This window comes from Colobus angolensis, unplaced genomic scaffold (assembly GCF_000951035.1).
Source record: "Colobus angolensis palliatus isolate OR3802 unplaced genomic scaffold, Cang.pa_1.0 Scaffold123, whole genome shotgun sequence".
Lineage (NCBI taxonomy): Eukaryota > Metazoa > Chordata > Mammalia > Primates > Cercopithecidae > Colobus > Colobus angolensis.
This window is the reverse complement of record NW_012113475.1, coordinates 6,087,895-6,109,230: the sequence shown is the minus strand read 5'-3', so window position 1 is coordinate 6,109,230 and position 21,336 is coordinate 6,087,895. Positions and strand designations below refer to the sequence as shown.

The window sequence follows — 21,336 nt, the reverse complement described above, 5'->3', positions numbered from 1 at the left end:
AAAAAAAAAAAAAAAAAGAGGGAGAAATAGTCTTTCTGAGGAAACGTATCACCAACAGACTGGCCCTAGAAGAAATGCTTAAGGAAGCCCTACATCTGGAAGTGAAAGGATGATATCTACCATCATGAAAATATATGAAAGTATAAAACTAACTGGTAGAGCAGATACATAAATGAGAAAGAGAAATAAATCAAAAGTTATTACTATAGATAACCACTAAATCACAAAGATAAATAATGAGAGGAATAAAGAAAAAAGTATACAAAACAATCAGAAAACGATTCACAAAATGACAGGAGTAAGCCCTCATCTATCAATGAATATAAATGATTTAAATTCCCCAGTTAAAAATATACAAAGTGGCTGAATGAAAAACAAAACAAAATAAAAGCCAGCTCTCTGCTCCCTACAATTAACTCCTTTCACCTGAAAAAGACACACATAGACTAAAAATGAAGGAATGGGAAAAAAAATTCCATACAGAAACCAAAAGCATGAAGGAGTAGCAATATTTATAGCAGACAAAATAGACTTTAATTTAAAAAGGAAAAAAATACAAAGTCATTATATAATAATAAAGTGGTCAATTCAGCAAGAGGATATAACAATTGTAAGTATATGTGCACCCAAATATATGAAGCAAATATTGTTCAAACTAAAGTTAGAGATAGATCCTAACATAATAAGAGTTGGGGATGTCAACACTCCCCTGTCAGCACGGGACAGATAATCTAGCCAGAAAACCAACAAAGAAACATTGGGCTGAATCTGTGCTATAGACCAAATGGAACTAACAGACATTTACAGAACATTTCATCCGTAGGCTGGGAGTGGTTGCTCACGCCTGTGATCCTAGTACTTTGGGAGGCTGAGGTAGGTGGATCACTTGAGGTCAAGAATTCAAGACCAGACTGCTAACATAGCAAAACCCCATCTCTACTAAAAATACAAAACTTATCTGGGTGTGGTGGCACACACCTGTAGTCCCAGCTACTCAGGAGGCTGAGGCAGGAGAATCACTTGAACCTGGCAGGTGGTGAGCCGAGATGGCACCACTGCACTCCAGCCTCAGTGACAGAGCGAGAGACTCCAGCCCAGTTGCAGTGAGCCGAGATCGCACCACTGCACTCCAGCCTCGGTGACAGAGCGAGACTCCATCTCAAAAAAATATGTTTTTTTATCCATAAGCTACAGAATCCTCATTCTTCTTAGCAGCACACAGGATAGGCCATATGTTAAGCCACAAAACACATCTCAATAAATTTTTTAAAATTGAAATTATATCAAGTATTTTCTCAGACCACAATGGAATAAAACTAGAAATCAATAATAAAAAGAGCTTTGGAAACTATACAAATATATGGAAATTAAACAACATGGTCCTGAATGTTCACTGGGTCAATGAAGAAATTAAATAATAAAAAATCTCTTGATCATTACATTGTGTGCATGAGTCATGTACCCCATAGTATGTGCAATTATTATGTATTAATTTTAAAAAGGCTATGGCTAAGTTCTTACCATAACTCAATATGTAAATCAAACTCTTCATAATCCTCAGACTATGATTTTAATAATCTGCAATTGAGGCTACAAAAAATAATGAAGTTTTAAAAGAATTTTTTTAAATATTAAGCATGTAAAATACAGTACAGCATATGGTGTCACTATAAACCTGCTTTTAAGAACCAATTCTGTCACTAACTTTAAATCAGGTTTTCTAACAACTTAAACAAAACTTATAATATGTAAATATTCCACTACAGGTTGTCAAGTGTTCCTTTAAAAATATTTTAAAATTTCATGATTTCATAAAATCATGCTTTGTTTTCACAATTATCAGTAAAAATAAAAGTAATATAACCTTTGGTTTTGTTATGAAGTTAATTATTTGCTCATTTTATTTTAAGCTCTCCCATTTGGAAAAATCCCCATTTTGGAAGTTGATGGACTTATCCTTCACCAGAGCCTAGCAATAGCAAGATATTTGACTAAAAACACAGGTAACATGTAATAAACATGTAATAAACACAATAAGTGCTTAAGATTTTTGATAACTGAAACAAACACGATATATATTCAATATGCATTAAATGAGTTTGGCATAGCATACTATAGTACAAATAAGAATGGAATTAAATAATAGAGAAAAGTATAAATATACCACCTGTATCAGTTTAACTTTCCACTAGTTCCCTAGACAATTAGACAATTTTATTTTATATTGCCTCCTGCTTTTCCTGCCTTATATCTGTTTGCTCTCCAAGCCCTTGTTGGAGTTTAGTTAAAAAATTGGACAGGTATGTTTCATTCCAAACTTTTGCTAGTATGAATATTATAAGTTATCAGAGAAAATTACTTAGCAGAAAATACATTTGGCATATGGAGGTTGAAATTTCTTACACTATTAAAATTATATAGTCAGTAATGTCCTTCATCCTAATCATGCTGAAAAAAATAGAAAGGGAGTTTCTTTGCTTCCACTCAGTGCCATCTGAGGAAGCTTGAAGGGGATAGTTGGCTTCTGGATTGTTGCATTAGTGCCCGCACCCACGATATTAGAAGAGCAACAATAGAAACTGTTCTTGCTTTTGCCTGACACGCTTTCTCCCATCCTATGCTCCATTGTCTGCTTCTCTCCTCCCTCATACTATTCTCACAGCCTTTTTGAGCCAAAGGCTACCTTTGGCTTCTTTTAAAACTCCTTTCTTTCAATCAATCTGTAGAATCACCATTCTCTCAAACCTATCTCCCCACCACCATTGCCACTGCTATCATCCAAGTCATAGACACATACATAGTTAGCTCACAAATAAAATGGGCCATGAACACTAGACCTCATTTTGGAATGAAATGGTGTATTTTAAAAATACAAAGGTTTGTTTTACCCTAACATGTTTCAACAAATAAAGTTATTTTGAAAGTTTAGAAGAAATGGAAATTATTCATGACCAGGGAAATTAGGCCTTAAAGTGAAAATGACATTTAGGTTTAGGCTCAAAGATAGCTAGAATTTCAAGAGGAAGACTTGGACCTAGGCAGTGCTTTTCAAACTTTATGTGCATCAGGGTCACCTGGATGCTCATTAAAATATACTTTGTGCAACTTTGAGTCAGTAGACCTTGGGTGGGGCCCAAGAATTTGCATTCTCAACAATTTCCCAGATGATGCAGGTGGTCCATGTATCTCACTTTGAGAATCTCTGGGCTAGAACATTCTAAGTAGAGAGAAAATGGCATGAGAAGAAGAATGAACTTCAAATTTGCAGGTGGAAGAGAATTAGAGAAATGCTTAGAATGGATTGGATTTGATTAGAAAGATCTAGAGTATTGACTCTTTTTCTTACGTAATTGTAGGTTTTTATCTAGAAAAGCAGCATAACTAGTGCTATGCATTTTGGGAAGATTATTGTGGTTACTTTGTATTTGTGGCTACTGCAGGGAAGCACATTAGGAGATAAGTGAAATGATCCAGATGGCAAAGAAGACAGACCAAGAAAAATATGAAAAATTCGTGGATGTAGAATCATCTTAGAGACAGTAGATAGATGTTGCCATGTGGAAGGCAGTCTATTTAACCAGGAGAGGTATAGCATAGACAGAGTTTGCCATTCTCAATGCACTATGTACTGCTACGTCCTCCTTCTCTTCCTCCTTCTCCTCCTCTTTTCTTCCGTTTCCTTCTCTTTTCTGTTTAAAATACTTTTTTCAACTTTCAATACCCTCCTCAATGTCTGCCTTTTCCAGTTGACCATAAGTGCCATTCAGGCAAGGAATTTACCTCTTCTATTCAAGGCTACTATATGCAGCCCCTACTTGGGGCTGAGTCGCAGTTGAGGCCTGTAATCATTTGTTGGGTAAAAAAAAAAGGAGAGCTGGTTTGAGAAATGGTGTGATGACTGCATTTGAAGATTTGTAGAAGAATGTTCAGGTGCCAAAAGAGTAATCAGAGATATATACAAAAGAATGCTGAAAAAATGAGCCTGTGGTTTAGGACTAAAAATATTGAATAAGGAGTCACCTCCACGAAGTTTTAGCTGAAGCTTTGAGGTGGAAGTCAAAGTAGGGATGAAAATGAGTGAAGAATTCTGAAGACTATTCAAGGTCAGAAAGAAGAATAATCAACCTTTGAATATTACACACACAAAAATACAGTTTACAGAGGAACTCTAAATCACTCAAGAATTTTCTTTCGATTTTAACGCCTTTATTGAGGTATAATTTACATCCAATTCATCCACTGTCAGTATACAGTTTCTTAATTTTTAATACATTTATAAAGTTTTACAAAAGCAATCCATTTTAGAAGGCTTCTACACAGAAGCATTTTAAATTGGCACCATTGAGAAAATTTTTAGGAAGATCAATGATTTATTACCAAAAATAATGATTAACAAACAAGACAAAAGAAAAAAAACCCCTCTATTATTTAAAATTTTTAGTCTCCAGTCAGAAAACAAATGCTCCTGACAAAAACTGTTTGCAAAAATAAATAATTATTTATACAAAATGAATTATAATGTAGGTACAGGTTATTTCTTATAGTGTTGCTTATATTAACAAGACTGGAAACAAACCTAATCAGTTGAGGCTAGTTGAATAAATTGTGGCACATCTACCTCAAGAAATCTCATGTAGCCAGAAAAAAAAAAGAGCAAGTACACCCTTTGGGTACTTGTAAAGAAAGATATGTAGGGGACATGGGATGAGGAAGCATATCTAATGGGATATATGTTTTTATTTGCTTGTATTTTCATAAAGAAATAATGGAAGAATACTAATTAAAGTGGCTACTAGTAAGGTAGGTAGGTAAGGGAGCAAAATGTGGTGGATGGAAGCTAGTCTTCACTGGATATTGTTTTATGCTCTTTTGAATTTTCAACTATATGAATATACTACCTGTTAAAAATAAACTTTTTAATATAGTACATTAAACATATTGATGGGCCTCTCTCTATTCCATAGATTTGGCTGGAAACACAGAAATGGAACAATGTCAAGTTGATGCTATTGTGGACACACTGGATGATTTCATGTCATGTTTTCCTTGGGCAGAGAAAAAGCAAGATGTGAAAGTAATGTGATCCATTTGCTATTCCTAGTATTAATCACATATCACCTGTCAGACATTGTTAGGTGCCTTAGAAAGTTCCTTATATCAAAACAATCTGTATAGTTTTAAAATATCAAATTATATTTTAAAAGTTTAAAATAAAGTACAGCAATTCCCTATTGTACCCCTTCACATTAACTCCTCCTCAGATGCAACCCTTTAAAAAATTTGTTTAACAGTTTCTTTAGGATTTACACATTTCCATATTTCTATAGGATATGTAAATATGACTTCTTCTGATTGACCAATTGTAAATTATTTCTAAGGTCTTATGATAGTACAGGTTAAGCATTCCTAACCTGCAAATCTGAAATCCAAAATGCCCCAAACTCCAAAACGTTTTAAGCACCAAGATGACAGCACCAGTGGAAAATTCCCCATGTAAGTACTTAACACAAACTTTGGCAAATGTGCAAAATTATTGAAGATACCGTATAAAATTACCTTCAGTCTATGTGTATAAGGTGTAAATAAAATATAAATGAATTTTGTATTTAGATTAGGTCCCATCCCCAAGATATCTCATTATGTATATGCAAATATTCCAAAATCTGAAAAAACCTGGAATTCAAGACTATTCTGTTCCCAAGCATGTTGGATAAGGGATCTCAACCTGTAATAACAATTTTTCTCTTACATAGTCATCCTCTCTGCTTCCCTTTCACCAAGTTCCCAATATTGTGATGTGAAAATCTTTTGGTTAAATTAATATTCTGTGATTAGTATGCTATGCAAATGACGCACAGAACTGTGCACTGTAGTATGCTTTTATAATATTTCCTTTCTCACTTTTCTTCCTCAAAATTAGTAATTGCTTTCTTTTGCTTCTTTTTACTTTTATTGCTGACTTTCCACAGTATCCAATAGCCTGCCAATACGATTTTCCACAAGATCAACGTAATATCAGTTCATCTGTTATTTCCAATATTTCTTGGAGTGCTCCGTCTAGGAGGCTTTCATTCTTTGCGGAGTTCTCTAGGTTTTCTGCACAGCTGTCATCATTGGAATTCCCTTTGCTGTCATTCCAGGGATGCCATTCTGTGGAGCTGGAGTCCTGTTCCTGGATGCTGCCTTCTTCCTTTGTTTACTCCATTGTTTATTTGGGGGCACATCCTCTAGTATTCCAAAAGTTAAAATGAAGGTTTGATGACAGCAGATATGACTATGACAGATGGTATGGATATGTCTATCTTGTGAGTCACACTGCTTCACTCTGGTATGGTTGTCCTAGATACTTGGTCACAGATGTCATCCTGAGATCTTTATTGTTACCCTGGAATTTTTCTTTTTATCGTTTCCTGGGTTCATTCTCCTGTTTTCTTTCCTTGTTTTTGTGGAACACTCCTCTAAGAGCTTACTGGGCATAGGAAATAAAAGTTTGAGGCTTTGGGGGCCTTATTCGTCTAAAGATGTTTTTATTTTATTCTCAAACCTGTTTTATAGTTGAGCAGGGTGTAGAATTCTGATAAAATTAATTTTTCGTTAGTATTTGAAAGGCTGTTGAGAAGTTTGCATCCAATTTAATTACTGACCTTTTGTATGTGACCTGTTTTTTTTTTTTCCACTCTGAAAGATTATAAAACACGTGCCCTTAGAGTTCTAAAATTTTGCAATGATGAGTCTTGTTATGATCTTGTTTTCATCCATTGTGCTGCTTCCTTGATGAGTCCATTCAACCCGGGACCCATGTCCTTTTAGTTCGAGGAAATTTCCTTTAATTTTTTCCTCCCCTTTAATGATTTCCTCCCCCTTTATTTTCTTTGTTCCATTATAGTAGAATTCCAATAATTCAGATGTTGGCTCTTTTCCTGTTTCCCATCTCTTTGCTTTTCTGCATTACTTTTAGAAAGCATTTCTCAACTTCATCAGTCCTTGAGTTCTAAATTTCTGATACTGTGCTTCTAAATTTATAAAAATTCTTAGGCTGTTTGCTGCTAAGAATGGGGAAGTGACAGCTATCCAGCAACGTAAAATGAAGAACATCCCATGCTAAAACCTCTTAATAGTTTTCCACCAATCCTCATTTTATGCCCTCCCAAACCTCCTTAACCCCAGTTCTAGACATATCCGGTCATTTCCTCAGCCATTTAAGGAATTCGTGTTGTTGATGGGATTGGTTCTTGGCTTTCTTTTTGCAGGTGCCATTCACCCATCTGCTTACTAGCTTCAAATTTTGTTTGCTCTCATCTCCTCTCTTTCCACTTCCTTGTGAGATCTATCTTTTAAAAAATATTCATTACTGTGGTTTAGAGATGAAAGTCAAATGATATATATTTGTCAAATTATTCATCTTTATGCAGAATTCTAAATAGACATCTTTATTACAGCTTCTAGTGGTTTCCTTTAGGACACTCATTACCGTCTCTATTTTAAAATATATTTACTCGTTTGTTGCTTGTCTCCTCAAGCTGTATGCATCGGGGGCAGGAATCATGTCTGTATTATTCAACTGATCCCCCACCGCCATCACAGTGCCTTTTATGTAGTAGGCATTACACACTTGTTGAATAAGTGATCAGAACCACACTCATCAAATGCACATCATGTGCCTGTGTTACTCTCAGCTCTTTCCCTGTGTTATCTCAGTCAGCCCTCCTTCTCCTCCTTCAAGATAAGCGCTTTTTATTGTCATGCTCACTTTCCAGATGAAGACACTGAGAAACGGAAGTTACAGAGCTGCCCAAAGTCACACAACTGACAGAACTGTGAATTGAGCCCAGACAGCTGAATTTAGATCCCATAGTCTCATCACCTAGATATACAATTGCTTAAAGTAACGAATTTAAGCATCCCTTTAGAATGAAACTGTTGTTATCCTCATCTTCCAGGTAAGAGAACAGAGTTTCATGTAGCGTAAACAACTTACCCAAAATTGTTCAGCCAGAAGTGGTGCAGAAGGAATTCAAATTGTCACGGACTCAAACCCCAGGTTCTTAACCACTGGGTATAATACCACAGTGCAAGCAGCTGTTCAAAACAGCTGATGGATATTTATGCACATGTTAAAGCTAAAGCCTATAGCCGAAAGCCACAGCACAAATGGCAGGCAGTCTTATCAATTTACTTAAGCACATATTTAAGCAGATACTATCTACTTAGCATTTATTATAAATACTATTTAATTAGCACCTTCTGATTTGAATAGAGATATCTGGACACAAAAGTATTTACATTGACTGACTCCATGATATAAATGTAAGGTGCGTAGGGTCTGCACACACACACATATATATATATAGGCCTAGCCAGGAAATATGCTCAGCTTTGATGATAGAAATACAACTTTTTGACGTAAGTACATTTAGGCTCTGGAGTCAAACTGCCAGGCTTAAATCCTGATTCCCTTCTTACTAGCTGTCACTTAACTCCCTATTTATAGTTCAAACTCTTTGCAAAGTGGGGATATAACAGGCTCTACTTTGAAGTATGTTGGCAGGATTAAATGTTAGCATATGTGCCCATGGCTAGGTAAGAAGTGTTAAATAAATATTAACTATTATAATTAATAGTTATATACTTTCGTGTTGTTTTCACTATTTGTCAGACATGGCATCTGAATTTTATATATCATTATAAATGCAGAAACAGATACTCTCCAATTTAGAAGTGTCTAAAGATTTTTGTTCCATGTACCAAAGACTCCCCTGATGTGCAGTCTATCAATTTATCAGTTTGCTCTTCTCTACTTTTCTATCTTCTTTCTGTGGCTGAGGTTCCATAACAGAGGCCACCTCCCAGAGGAAAATATTCTTCGAACATTTGTGATAAGAGTAACACTCTACCTTTGCATTAGAATAACAACTCTCTTATGTACCACCTATTTCAAAAAACAATTTCAAAGGACATAGCAATCCAAGTTCATGATTAAATCATACAAAGGCAGAACACGTTGCAGAAACATTGCTGATAGCTACAGACTATCTGATTAACAAGCAGGACTTGGCTAATAATATAAGGAAAAATGCACCATTCTTAGACTGTTGGTAGTGGGCTGCATTGCTGCCATCTGGTGGTCAGGTGAACATTTCAAAGGCAGAATATTGATGCACTTAAGATTGATAGTGAATATATTCTTGTCACACGTGCCTTAAAAATCTACCAAATATACACAATGTTACAGTATTTATTACTAAAAATTCCATTTCCAATTTAAAGAAAGAAAAACAAAAGATGTCCTTGGATATTGGTCACCATGACAGTCCTTGAACTTATCATTAGTGTTACTTCGGTTATTTAATGGATCTGTGTTTCCATTTCCTCTTCTAAAGAACAGGATGGGGAAGAAGAATGAGAAGGCCTGACGATATTCTGATGTCCTGGTTCCAACATAAAACAATTTTGGTAGTGCATATATAAAAATGCTTTTGAGAAATATGCGAACCTCCCTAAAAGCCATTTGTTAGACTTTCATAGCAACAATTTCTCAGGGTGAAAAAACCTCCTTTATAACTCTCTGAAAAGGGAGGCTAGAAATTTCTGAATCCATTAAGTATAGGAGTGGCTATCTAGGATGGATCAGGAAATGTATTTTTAAAAATATATCTGGAAAAAAAAGTGTAATCAAATCTTATCCTCTATATTATTTTGGTTGATTGTACTTTAAAATGAAACTTAAATACTAATTATACTGTTTATTAATTTATATTTCATTAGACTGAAATAATTCGCCAAACTTATAAAGAGAATCTGGGCTCAAGGAGAAGTCAATAGCACAGATATAATAGTTTTGACTCTGCATATACACAAACATTGGTGTACCTGAAGCTCTGGAAATGCATGTTAGAAGAACAGAATTTCCCAGGAGTGCACACAGGAGTTTTTGGAAAGTTGTCCAACAATCAGTTTGGCCATTGCCTTTCTGACCGATGCCAACTGAGGTGAGCAGACCTGTGGCAAGCACCACATGGTTCTCGACTCACTGCCCTTCACTGGGATTACAAATTCTGTGTAAGCAGCAGAAAGACTCATACCTAATGTTTTTCTTAAAACTATGAACATACTGACCACAGAGCACTTTATAGAACAAGGGAAAGTACATAAAGTCAAAATAATGACAAGCTTTATAAGCTTCGGTTTTTAAATCTGGCAAACATATCTAAGTACATGTTGAGTATCCCTTATCTGAAATTCTTGGGACCAGAAGTATTTCAGACTTGGGGTTTTCTTCAGATTTTGGAATATTTGCATTATACTTACTGGTTGAGCATACTGAATCTGGAGAGCCGACATCTGAGATGCTCCCCTGAGCATTCCTTTGGGCATCATGCCCATGCTCAAAACGTTTTGGATTTTGGAGCATTTTGGATTTTTGGACTAGGGAGGCTCAACCTGTATGTAAGGATGCTTTTGCAAATTGTACTTTACAAATATAAGGCATTATGTGGTGGTAGTATACATCATCTGGCTAAGCCATAATCATAACAGCAAGTAAATCAGCAAATTGGTGTGGTATCCACTAGCTGACTTATCTTAATAAAGGCTGGATTTTATTATACATCATTTAGACATATTAATAAATGATATATACATTTTATATTTTTGAGTTTGGCTTCTATTTCATAACCAAGACTCAAACCGGCAGAATTCTTATATATAAACAAACATCTCTTATCAAAAAAGAGGCCTTGAGTAAATTATTTGGTCTTCAGAGCTTCAAGTAGAAAAATAATGACAATTTAAAAAATGGATGTTTTATATATATTTCCCTAAGGATGTTAATTTTTAAATAATATTAGTTTATATATTGAGGGGGGATAACTGGATGATGCATTTTGTAGATGATATTCAAGATAGACAAATCTGATAATAAGGCACAATGGTAGTCCAATGAGAAAATACATAAAGGCCCAAGATCATGATTCATTATAAACGCAATAGTGAAATGAAGAACTGTCAAACTAGTAGAGTCTAGCCTTACGAAATAAAATAAGTTTCTTTACCTTCAGTTACATTATTTAGCTTTAAAAAAGCTAGGTTAAGAAAGAGGGAAATTTTAGAAATCTAAAAAGACGATAGAATCATTTTGCTTTAATAAATTTAAGAAAAAATAAGACTGTGGGTATTTAGTCATTATACACAAAGAAACTGTAAGAACTGGTGACACAAAACTATTTATTTTTTTAATCCATGAGCAATAAAGAGATGACTCACATCTATAGAGAATCAGACCTAAATCTCCACGTCATAAAATTGAATAAAAAATCTAGCTACTTCTCTTTCTTCTTGAATTCATGTGGGAGAATAAAGATGGAGAAATCTACTTCCTCCTCAGATCATGTTACTTTTCTTCTCATTATTCTTAAAGTGATATTTTCTCCTTCTTCTAGGAGCAGATGTTCAATGAGCTGCTCACGCATAATGCGCCTCATCTGATGCAAGACTTGGACACATATTTAGGGGGGAAAGAGTGGCTTATTGGTAACTCTGTGAGTATGTTTTGTATCTTAAAAAATTCAAGCGAATAAAAAGACAAACCAAAAAACTATGAAAACTTATTGAAAAAAGTTACCTATAGGGAGGGAATAGAATTTACAGCAAGAACAAAGGTTAAACTCCTTTAAATAAACCTTTTTAAAAAATAGATTTGACTTTGGAATCGTATTTTATATAATTATATATTAGCAGCAAAAACTTAAAAAGCTATCCTAAAAATCAAAGTGAAGTAAATGAATCTAACCGTGCAAAAGAGATGCATAGAGAACACACAGAATACAAATGTACTCTATTAGAGAATAACTATTTCAAGAAGTATCATTTGTAAAACACACTAATTTGAATATACATCTAAGACAGGTATCTCTTAGAACAACAAAAAATCATATACTATTTTCAGTAATCATATTGTTGGTGGTACTAGAAACAATTGGTATTTTTCTTCTGGTATTATTATACTTATATTGTGGGTACAAAAATAAATTGTGTTGATGTCACTGAGAACCAGGATCTTCAACGTGGGAGAAAGGAGATAGAGATGTAAGGTGATGTAAGGTCAAGTAAATATCCGATTCCTGAACTTGAACTACAGCTAACAATATAAACTCATATGTATTTTATATCAGGATAAATTATGAAGCATTTTATATCTCAACTGGAAAAAGTTTCTCTTCATGAAAGTATGCCAGTTGATAAGAAAGAAAGACTGATATAAACTATCACCACTTTCCAACCCCAGAAAAATTAATTGGCGTAGGCATGGACCATCGATAATCACAAAAAAGTTAGACAACCAGATACTAGGCACACTACCACCTAGGAGTAGTCTTGACAAAAAGTCCAATCTAAACCTGATTTACAAGTTGTGGCAAGTGGCGTTCCCTGCCTTCAGGGAGATTGCATTCTGGGAGATAAGACTGCTTGTTTGTAGCAGGCTGACACTCTGCTGTCTGCCCTTTTCAGCCCTTCTGGGTGATACAGAAGTAAACTTGCCACATCTTTTTCTCAACTTTCAACCTCTTCACATACCCCTTCATTTCTTCTGACTCCCCTCATAGCCTTTCCTAAAATGCTCTTCTCCCTGCCCCATTTAATGAATAATTTCTAAGAATTTATTTTTCATTTTCTATTAAAATTCCTTTGTAAATGATGTTCTGATCTCGTCTCTGAGCACTCTCTCCCTTCTTCACAGTGCTCCAAACACACTGGTGTGTGTGTTCCTCAGACTTAACTCACACTCCCACCTAAGGGTCTTTACGCTCTTTCCCATATCTGGAACGCTTAATCCCCAGATTGATCACTGCAGGTCTCAATCCTTTTTTATATTTAAGCCTGGGCTTACGTGTCACCTCTTGAAAGTCTTTCCTGACCATGTCACAATCCATCACGACTTCACTTTTTTTCATAACCCCCATCGTTTTGCATATTTGATTGTTTGCCCCTTCTAAAACATAAAAGCTACATCAGAGAAGGGGCTTGCATCCTACCTTGCTCTCCAGCACCTAGACCTGGGCATGGCACACAGTAGGTGCTTGATAAATATTTGAAAAAATTCTGGATTTATTCTGAATTCTGAATCTTCCAGCCAGTAGCTTCTCTTGGCTGACAGATGTTTAGTAAGTTCCTGAAACACTAGCAATCAGCTTTATTAAATTCTATACAAAAAGATGAAAGAGTAGTCCACATTTAAACTTCACTCTTTGATAATCATACGGAGCCAAAGTAACAGCATACAGATTGGTTTCTAATCACAAAGGTAAAAACATACAACTGTACAATGGTAGGACCAGGCTGTCATCACTAATCCAGTGGCCAATCTTGGCATACCCTAATGGTTAGGCACCCATATATTCTTTTTATGCGATACAATGTATTTTAGCCACAAATATTTCACTTGAAACTATATACCCTCTAGGAAAAACCTGCGCCCCTTCCTTTATACTATGTAGTACAAAGGAACAAGGTAAGATGAAATACAAAGGTCCTGAAGATAGAACTTTCTGTAGGACTAGAGTGAAATCTTCAATAATTTGGTGATGTGAAAAAAAGGGTACTGTTTTGAAGAGTTAATGGACATAACCAGATGAAATGCATAGACCTGGAATAGATCCTGCTTTGTCCTGTAACGGGCATTTTTAGAACAGATGGAAAAATACGTATTGGTTATTGGATAAGGAAAATGCATTGTCACAGAGAGGTGGAGACTGGACAAGGTTAAGAGTATGTACCATTAAGATCTCATGTTAGTAAAACAACATCTATCAGCATGGAAAAATATCTTAAACACGAAAATGTTTAATAGTAGTAACCTGAGTGTTGGAGTATGGTATTATCAGTAATTTTCTGAACTTCTATCATATACACATTCTACTTTTGTAGTAACAAGATTGTTTTGAATCTTGTAGATTAACAAACTAATTTTAATTTTGGAATGTCGATACAGCTATACTTTCTATGTTCAAATGAAAAGTTTGTTTCCTTTAAATTAGGTGACTTGGGCAGATTTCTACTGGGAGATTTGCAGTACCACGCTTTTGGTCTTTAAACCTGACCTGTTGGACATCCATCCAAGGCTGGTGACTTTACGGAAGAAAGTCCAAGCCATTCCTGCCATCGCTAACTGGATAAAACGAAGACCCCAAACCAAACTCTAGCTGATCCATGTTGCCTTCAAGTTTGTTGTTCTTGGGGCATTTCTCTCACCAGATAAGACAGGTACATCAGCCTGCCAGATAATCCATATGTTCCCTTCCCAACTCCACCAAGATTTCCACTTTAGCCATATTCTGATTTTTAAAAAGGAAAACACAAACACAAACAAATCTTTCTGCAGTATCTTTTTCTTTCAGAATAGCTTCACATCATTTACAATGGCGGAAAAATAGTATGTAATACAGGCAGACCTTGCTTTGCACAGGTTCTAACATGCACGAATTGCAGTCATATGGTTTAGCAACACCACTTCGCCTTCCCCAAAATGGTTTGGACTTCAGCTACCACAATTACCTGTAATTGCATAAAACACAAACTTTGCTCATAGCTCTCCAGTCCACATATCCCTGTGTAAATAACCTATGTACATCATGACCAATGACCAGTCACTTCTTTCAAAGACTGCCAGAGGTCACTGCACATCTCTTATTCCTGCATAGACAGCAAAGTGTGTAGTTGTATTGCTATTGCCTGCTTGTGGCCCAGTGATAAATCCCTTTGACATTTTACAAAAATGAAGAATCAAAAGAGGGAACTCTCAACAAAGATGAAAGTGCAGCAAAGGAACAAAAACTGATAATCCTGGAATGAAATTCAACTGAACATAAAGGGAGCTATAGAGGAAAGAGCTGACTGTGGGAATCTGACACGGCTCAAGAGGCTCTAGATATGCAGCCAGAGAAACTTGTAAAGATGAATTTACTGACATGAATAAAGTTGTTGTGATGAGAAAAATGTAGATATTCCAGAGATCAAGAGAATGAGAAGACAAGCCAGACAAGCCACAGACTTGAAGAAAATACTTGTAAAACACGTATCTGATAAAAAACTGTTATCCAAAATTATACAAAGAACTCATAAAACTCAACAATAAGACAAACAAACTGATCAAAAATGGGCAAAAGACCTCAACAGACACCTCAACAAAGATACAGGTAGCAATAAGCATATGAAGAAGTGCCCAACAAAATGTCATTAGGGAGCTGCAAATTAAAACAAGATACCACTATATGACTGTCTAAATGGCAAAAATCCAAAACAGCAGGTAACAACAAACGCTGATGAGGATGGGGAGCAAGGGTAACTCTCATCTGTTGCTGATGAGAATACAAATGGTACGGCTACCTTGGAAGACAGTGACAGTTTCTTACAAAACTAAACATACGCTTACCAGACAATCCAGCAATTGTGCTCCTTCATATTTATCTCAAGGACCTGAAAACATGTCCACATAAAAACCTATCCACATATATTTACAGAAGCTTTATTCACAATTAAGAAGTCAAAAAAGAGATGAGGATGTGGGGGAGAAAGAAGAGGAAAAGAAAAGCCCAAATAGGTATGGTCTTATTTAAGGTGTTTCTTTCCTCTCAATGTTTTATGAAATTGAAAAAAAAGTTATTTAATACTTTAGGCCAGGTGCAGTGGCTCATGCCTGTAATCCCAGTACTTTGCGAGGCTGAGATGGGCAGATCACTTGAGGTCAGGAGTTTGCGACCAGCCTGGCCAATGTGGTAAAACCCTGTCTCCACTAAAAATAGATACTTTAGGCCAGGTGCAGTGGCTCATGCCTGTAATCCCAGTACTTTGCGAGGCTGAGATGGGCAGATCACTTGAGGTCAGGAGTTTGAGACCAACTTGGTCAACATGGTGAAACCCTGTCTCTACTAAAAATACAAAAATAAGCTAGGTGTGGTGGTGGGTGCCTGTAATCCCAGCTACTCAGGAGGCTGAGACAGGAGAATCACTTGAACTGGGAGGCAGATGTTGCAGTGAGCTGAGATCGCACCACTGCACTCCAGCCTGAAAACAACTACAACAAAAATATAAATTATTAAGGATTACACATAAAAACAAAGTGTATTTTCTAAGTTCCTTGATTCTTTGGATCAAATTTTCTTGTTATTAGTGGCTGTAAGTAAATGATAATAGGTTGTATGTGAATCTCATTCAAAGCCCTCCAACATGTAATCCAGGCAATCTAAAGAAAAAATGTTACCTTTAACAAAAGAAATGCAAATAATGTTCTAAATAATGAAAGTAGTTAACTTTTCTTCACTCTTCTGCACGGCTAAATTTCCCCATCAAGTTTTACTGAAGACAGAACTAAGTGATAATCCAATGCTTATACAAAATTATGAAAATTCAAAATAAGAGAATCAGTCCTACATATTGATACAAATCACAATTCAAATATAAAGTATAACCACAGCAAGTTTCATAAGGAAATATTTGGCATTATCATAACCTTTAGGTAATCTTTTTGCACTGAAGGATAACACATTCCATTATCCCACTGTGTATCCAAGTGAAATGTCTCCTTGCTTCTATACAAAGAGAGGGTGGCTAAGCGAGAGTGAAGTCAAGCAGAAAGTGAACTGCATATTGAATTTATTATTTCAAAAATACATTTTTGAGGAGTTAAAATAATTCCTTAAATTTATGGACTGTGAAGTATCACACATAAGGTCACACAAATGGGAACCAAATCTCCTCATACCCCCGTCTACCCCCGTCTCTCCACTACATGATAATACCAACTGTTAGGAATAGCAGTAATGTTTCAAAATAAGTATCTACTGGCATAAAGTTAAAAGTCTATGGGGGTCCCAAACAGTTATAAAAATGCATAAGGCATGTCTCATGTAGCCTGCATTAAAAAAATGCTTCAGTTGGTCACGATATTACTCCAACTCTTGCTTCATTTGCTCTGCAGTGATAATGGGTTACAGTATTTACTGACATCAGTCCAATGAAGGAACCAATGAGAATACATCCTAAGTAGTACGTTCCAATTTACTGACAAACAGGCAATATTAAGCATATAAGATAATCTCACTTGTGCCCAAGATTATATATTTTTAAGGGTAAGAGGAGGGTTAGAAACTGTTAAAAAGGGTGTGAAAATACAACTTATGATCACAAATATTTTTATTAAGCCCAAGACATAATAGCGCATTACAGGAAGAACCCAACTACATTTCATTAGAGAGAAAAGTATGGATAGAACAACAACAACAATAACAACAAAAAAAGAAACAGTCTATCATTGAAAATACATTAATACAGAAAACTTATGAGAAATTCATTATGAGATTTTAAAAGGTAAAATTCCTAACAATTTGAATAACTGATTTGGGTACGGTGATGTACAAGGAGGTAGTATTAACCCATGAAGACTCCTTTTAGCCCTGTAATGGTAAAATATATTCAGTCTGTTCAATATACCATCAAGACTGGGGTTATGCCACGAGTTCTCAGAGTCTTTAATATCTAAATAATCACTGTTTAAGAGTTTTATTTGCCTTCCAAATCCAGAGGGTCATATTACCTTAGCATCTTAGCAAGTTAGGATGCTTTGAAAGGTATGATTTCCAAAAATTAACAAATCTTTGATTTATAAATAAGTTTATTTATAATGATATTTACATAATAAAAACAAAACACATGGAACTCACGAGTTATACAAAGAAACTGAAGTATAATAAAACAGCAATATAGACTGACAGGCAGAAATTTAAAGAAAGATTTAATAAAGAGTTAAATATCAAATAGACAACTTCACTTCTAAATTTCACTTTGTCACTCACACTGAATTGGAATTGAACAATGGCTCTCTCTTCAGGCGGTCCTGTACTGGAAATTCTGGAAACTGGTAAAATATATTTTGATAAGCGTTTCAAGTTAATGATCTATTTCCATGCAGTACCTAATGCTGCCTTTAGATGAAGTCACATTCAGTCTGCTTTGAAGTGAAATAGCTTTAAGTAATCTGTTCTGCCAGGCTAGAAAAACGTCACCAACATTTTGCTGATGCATGGAGATGTGGCAGTAATAAACTACTATTTAGAGAGGAAGAGAACTGGAGCAGAAGTGACTGGGCAACAGTTTCAAGAGAAGCAAAAGCCGGGAGAGGGAAATCAATGAAAACATGCACAAGATTAGGCAGAGTAATATGCACTATTAGTGCAGTTGGAAAACGAACAGAAGGAATTAATCCATGGAGCAAGGTAAGGGCTTCTTTAGTTACTATTCACTGGAAAACAACTTAGTGCCTAGCCAAACAAATTTGTTTCAGCAGAAGTACTTGAGAGGACCTGGGGGATGTTAGTATATGGAATGCCACCTTTAAATTCAGGTTGAGTTCTTGCTGACATTGGTGAACATCTGCTTCAAATAGCAATAAAATGAAAGCTATATAATCTATACAGCTGCATTCTTTAACATAATAAAAAAGAACTTCAAATGAGACAAGCAAAAACAAGACATAAGCATTATCAAATAAGGCACATGTAAAAATCTACACACATTATCCAGTGAAAGACAATATATATATATTTGGAGGTAGAAATAATTACAAAAATACTGACATTTCTAAAGCATTAGCATATTTGTTACAAACAATCACCAACTAATCCCCATTCAGAAAACTGCTTTGTAAAATGATTATTCAACATCTTCAGGACTACATATTTGTGGCTTCTTTTTTGAAATTTCATGTGTGAGTATCTGGAGAATTCAGTTAGTGGCAAAAAGTTGTCCATACTATGAGAAATGTAATATGGAAATTATAAAAAGTTATAAATGTTCATAAACCCCATGGTCATCATAATGTAAATGTCCTTGAGTGCACCAAGTTGATATTTCCTCATCAATTGAGAGTTCACAGTTCTTATTTCACAGGCCCATTGATGTTTTTAGTAATGTGGCTATATCTGCTGGCATACTCCCTTCATCGCCTGTAGGTCAGAAAGTAGTATTAAAAGCTTTATAGAAGTATTTTATTTTATAAAACATTGTCTCAATTTTTTTTTCTTTGGTGAATTCTTACTCATCTTTCAAGGGCTAGTTTGCTTCAGTGTCACCCCTGTTAGAAACCTTTTTCCTAATCTCTACTTAGATTAGGGCTATTTCCTCTCTGTTCCTGTTCATACTGCCAACATAGCAATCTAAGGTTATGTTTCCAATTTTATAAAGCTATATAAAGATACCCAGTAATACACTGGATCATATATAATTCTTGGTACTTCTCACATTTGCTAAATAAAAAACATTTATGTAAGAAATGGAGTAGGGAAAACAAAGACAACAAAGCCAAACCTAAACCAACCAAAACTTATTTAATCTATATTCTTATTTTTCATCTAAAGATAGAACCACTGACTCAGACCCACACTGTATACATATAAACAGCATTCTGAGCACACCATACCAGCTGATGATTAAATTAGCCACTTTAAATTACCTTGTTTATCCAATGTTTGCCCTATATTTTAATTAAATGAGGCCCCATATTTATAAGTACTTACAGGAATTATTTGAGATTTTCTAAATCCCTTTGTGTCACAGTGGCAGATAATCTAGCCATCCCTGATTAATTCAGTTCAGCACTCAGAATATTTTGAGATGAGTTGATTTATTAATTTACCAGTTAGTGCAACAGAACAGCTGGCAATTCACAAATATCTGATCTGTGATAGATCTGTAACTACGAATAATTTTATAAATTAGATTGGCTGAAATGTAGCAAAACTAACCACTTCTCTCTTCCTCCCCTCTCTCACAATATATACCTCAGTTATAATTTAAAATCATGAGTACTTTTATCTACTCTTCTTTTCTCTGTTACACACACACACACACACACACACACACACACAGAGGAATATAAAATAGTCCATCAACTCTTAGGAAGTTCACGGACATCCTTGCTTCCAAGCTCATCCATAGACTTGAAAATAGCCCATAAAATCCAAATTGACACTTCATAAATTACTAAATAAACTGATACCACGTTAGGAAGAACGCAGGGAGAAAAGGAAAGAAGGAAAAGAATAAGGAGATTCTTTTAAACTTAAAGATACTAAAGATAGAATACAATAAAATGCTGTGTGTGAACTTTGGACCCTGGTGTTTTAAGGAAAGCTATAAAAGACATTAAGGGGACAAATGAGAGAAATCTAGATAAGAACAATATATGATAACATCTGGAAATTACTATTTATTTTATTAGATACTATAATGGTATTGTACCAACTTAGAGGAATGTGCTGTGATATTGAAAATAACTTGCCATGCTTGTAATTGACTTTATTAAGGATCAATGGGAAAAAAGAAGCAGAAAAAACAAACACTGTAAATGTCACAGCTGTTAAATCACTGTATTTTTCATTCATACTATACTTTCAACAATTAATTATATGTATCTCTCTCTCTCTCTCTATCTCTCTCTCTCTCTCTCTCTCTCTCTATTAGAGAGAGAGAGAGAGAGTCTTGCTATGTTGCCCAGGCTGGTTTTGAACTCCTGGGCTCAAACGATCTTCCTGCCTGTCTCCCCAAGTGCTGGCATTATAAGCATGAACCACATACCCAGCTACTGCTTTCATTTTTGTATGACTATTTCTGTAATAAAAAAATTCAAAAAGTATGTAGTCATGATTGTGGTAATATATATTTTTTTAAAAGCTCAAAAAGGTAAAAAATGTATTAATACAAATAATCACATTAAGGGAGGTTAATGAAAAAAACCCAAACACAATCTTTATTTTAAAGCAGTGGCTGATTTTAGCTTTCTCAGAATCACCTGGACAGCTTGTTAAACCAAATATTATTAGGTCTCACCGCCAGAGTTTATGACCAAGTAGGTATACAATGGGGCCTGGGAATTTGCATTTCAAATTGCTAATTTCTTAGGAGATGCTGCTCCTGCTGTTGCTACTTTGATAACCACTAAGGCAAGTTCTAGAAACACAAAAATCTGATAAGCATATTTGAGAGGAATCATGGTCTTTACCTTTCGTAGTTTCACATAAGGGGGGACAAACAGATTGTTAACAAAAAGCAATACATACTCAATTACAAATACACTTTTTGTGTACAGAGGAAACGGACCTCATTGTAAGAGATGGAAAGAAGGGCATACATGTATTGTCATTAGTTCAGTGTCAAAATTACCTAAATGAAACTAGGGACATAGCTGAAGACAAATGATTACAGCTAAATGAGTAAATAAGACACCATTACATCCTTAGTCTAGCAAATAAAATACACACTGGGAAAAAAACATATAAACAGCTTTAA

General features: G+C 35.2%; 2 protein-coding genes across 3 annotated transcripts in view; one reads left to right on the top strand and one right to left on the bottom strand.

The window, feature by feature from the left end:
• Positions 1–14,379, top strand: part of HPGDS (hematopoietic prostaglandin D synthase) — a 37,403-nt gene extending 23,024 nt beyond the window's left edge. Inside the window, exons 3-6 of the mRNA XM_011932822.1 lie at positions 1,911–2,003; positions 4,965–5,074; positions 11,439–11,537; positions 14,034–14,379. Of these exons, the coding sequence (XP_011788212.1) occupies positions 1,911–2,003; positions 4,965–5,074; positions 11,439–11,537; positions 14,034–14,198 (467 nt within the window). The 3' untranslated portion in view covers positions 14,199–14,379. The remainder of the gene's footprint in view (positions 1–1,910; positions 2,004–4,964; positions 5,075–11,438; positions 11,538–14,033) is intronic.
• Positions 14,380–17,169: 2,790 nt separating this feature from the next.
• SMARCAD1 (SWI/SNF-related, matrix-associated actin-dependent regulator of chromatin, subfamily a, containing DEAD/H box 1) overlaps positions 17,170–21,336 on the bottom strand; it is an 84,027-nt gene continuing 79,860 nt past the window's right edge. For both annotated transcript variants that reach the window (XM_011932805.1, XM_011932808.1), the window contains one exon: positions 17,170–18,995. In XM_011932805.1, the coding sequence (XP_011788195.1) occupies positions 18,934–18,995 (62 nt within the window). In that variant the 3' untranslated portion in view covers positions 17,170–18,933. The remainder of the gene's footprint in view (positions 18,996–21,336) is intronic.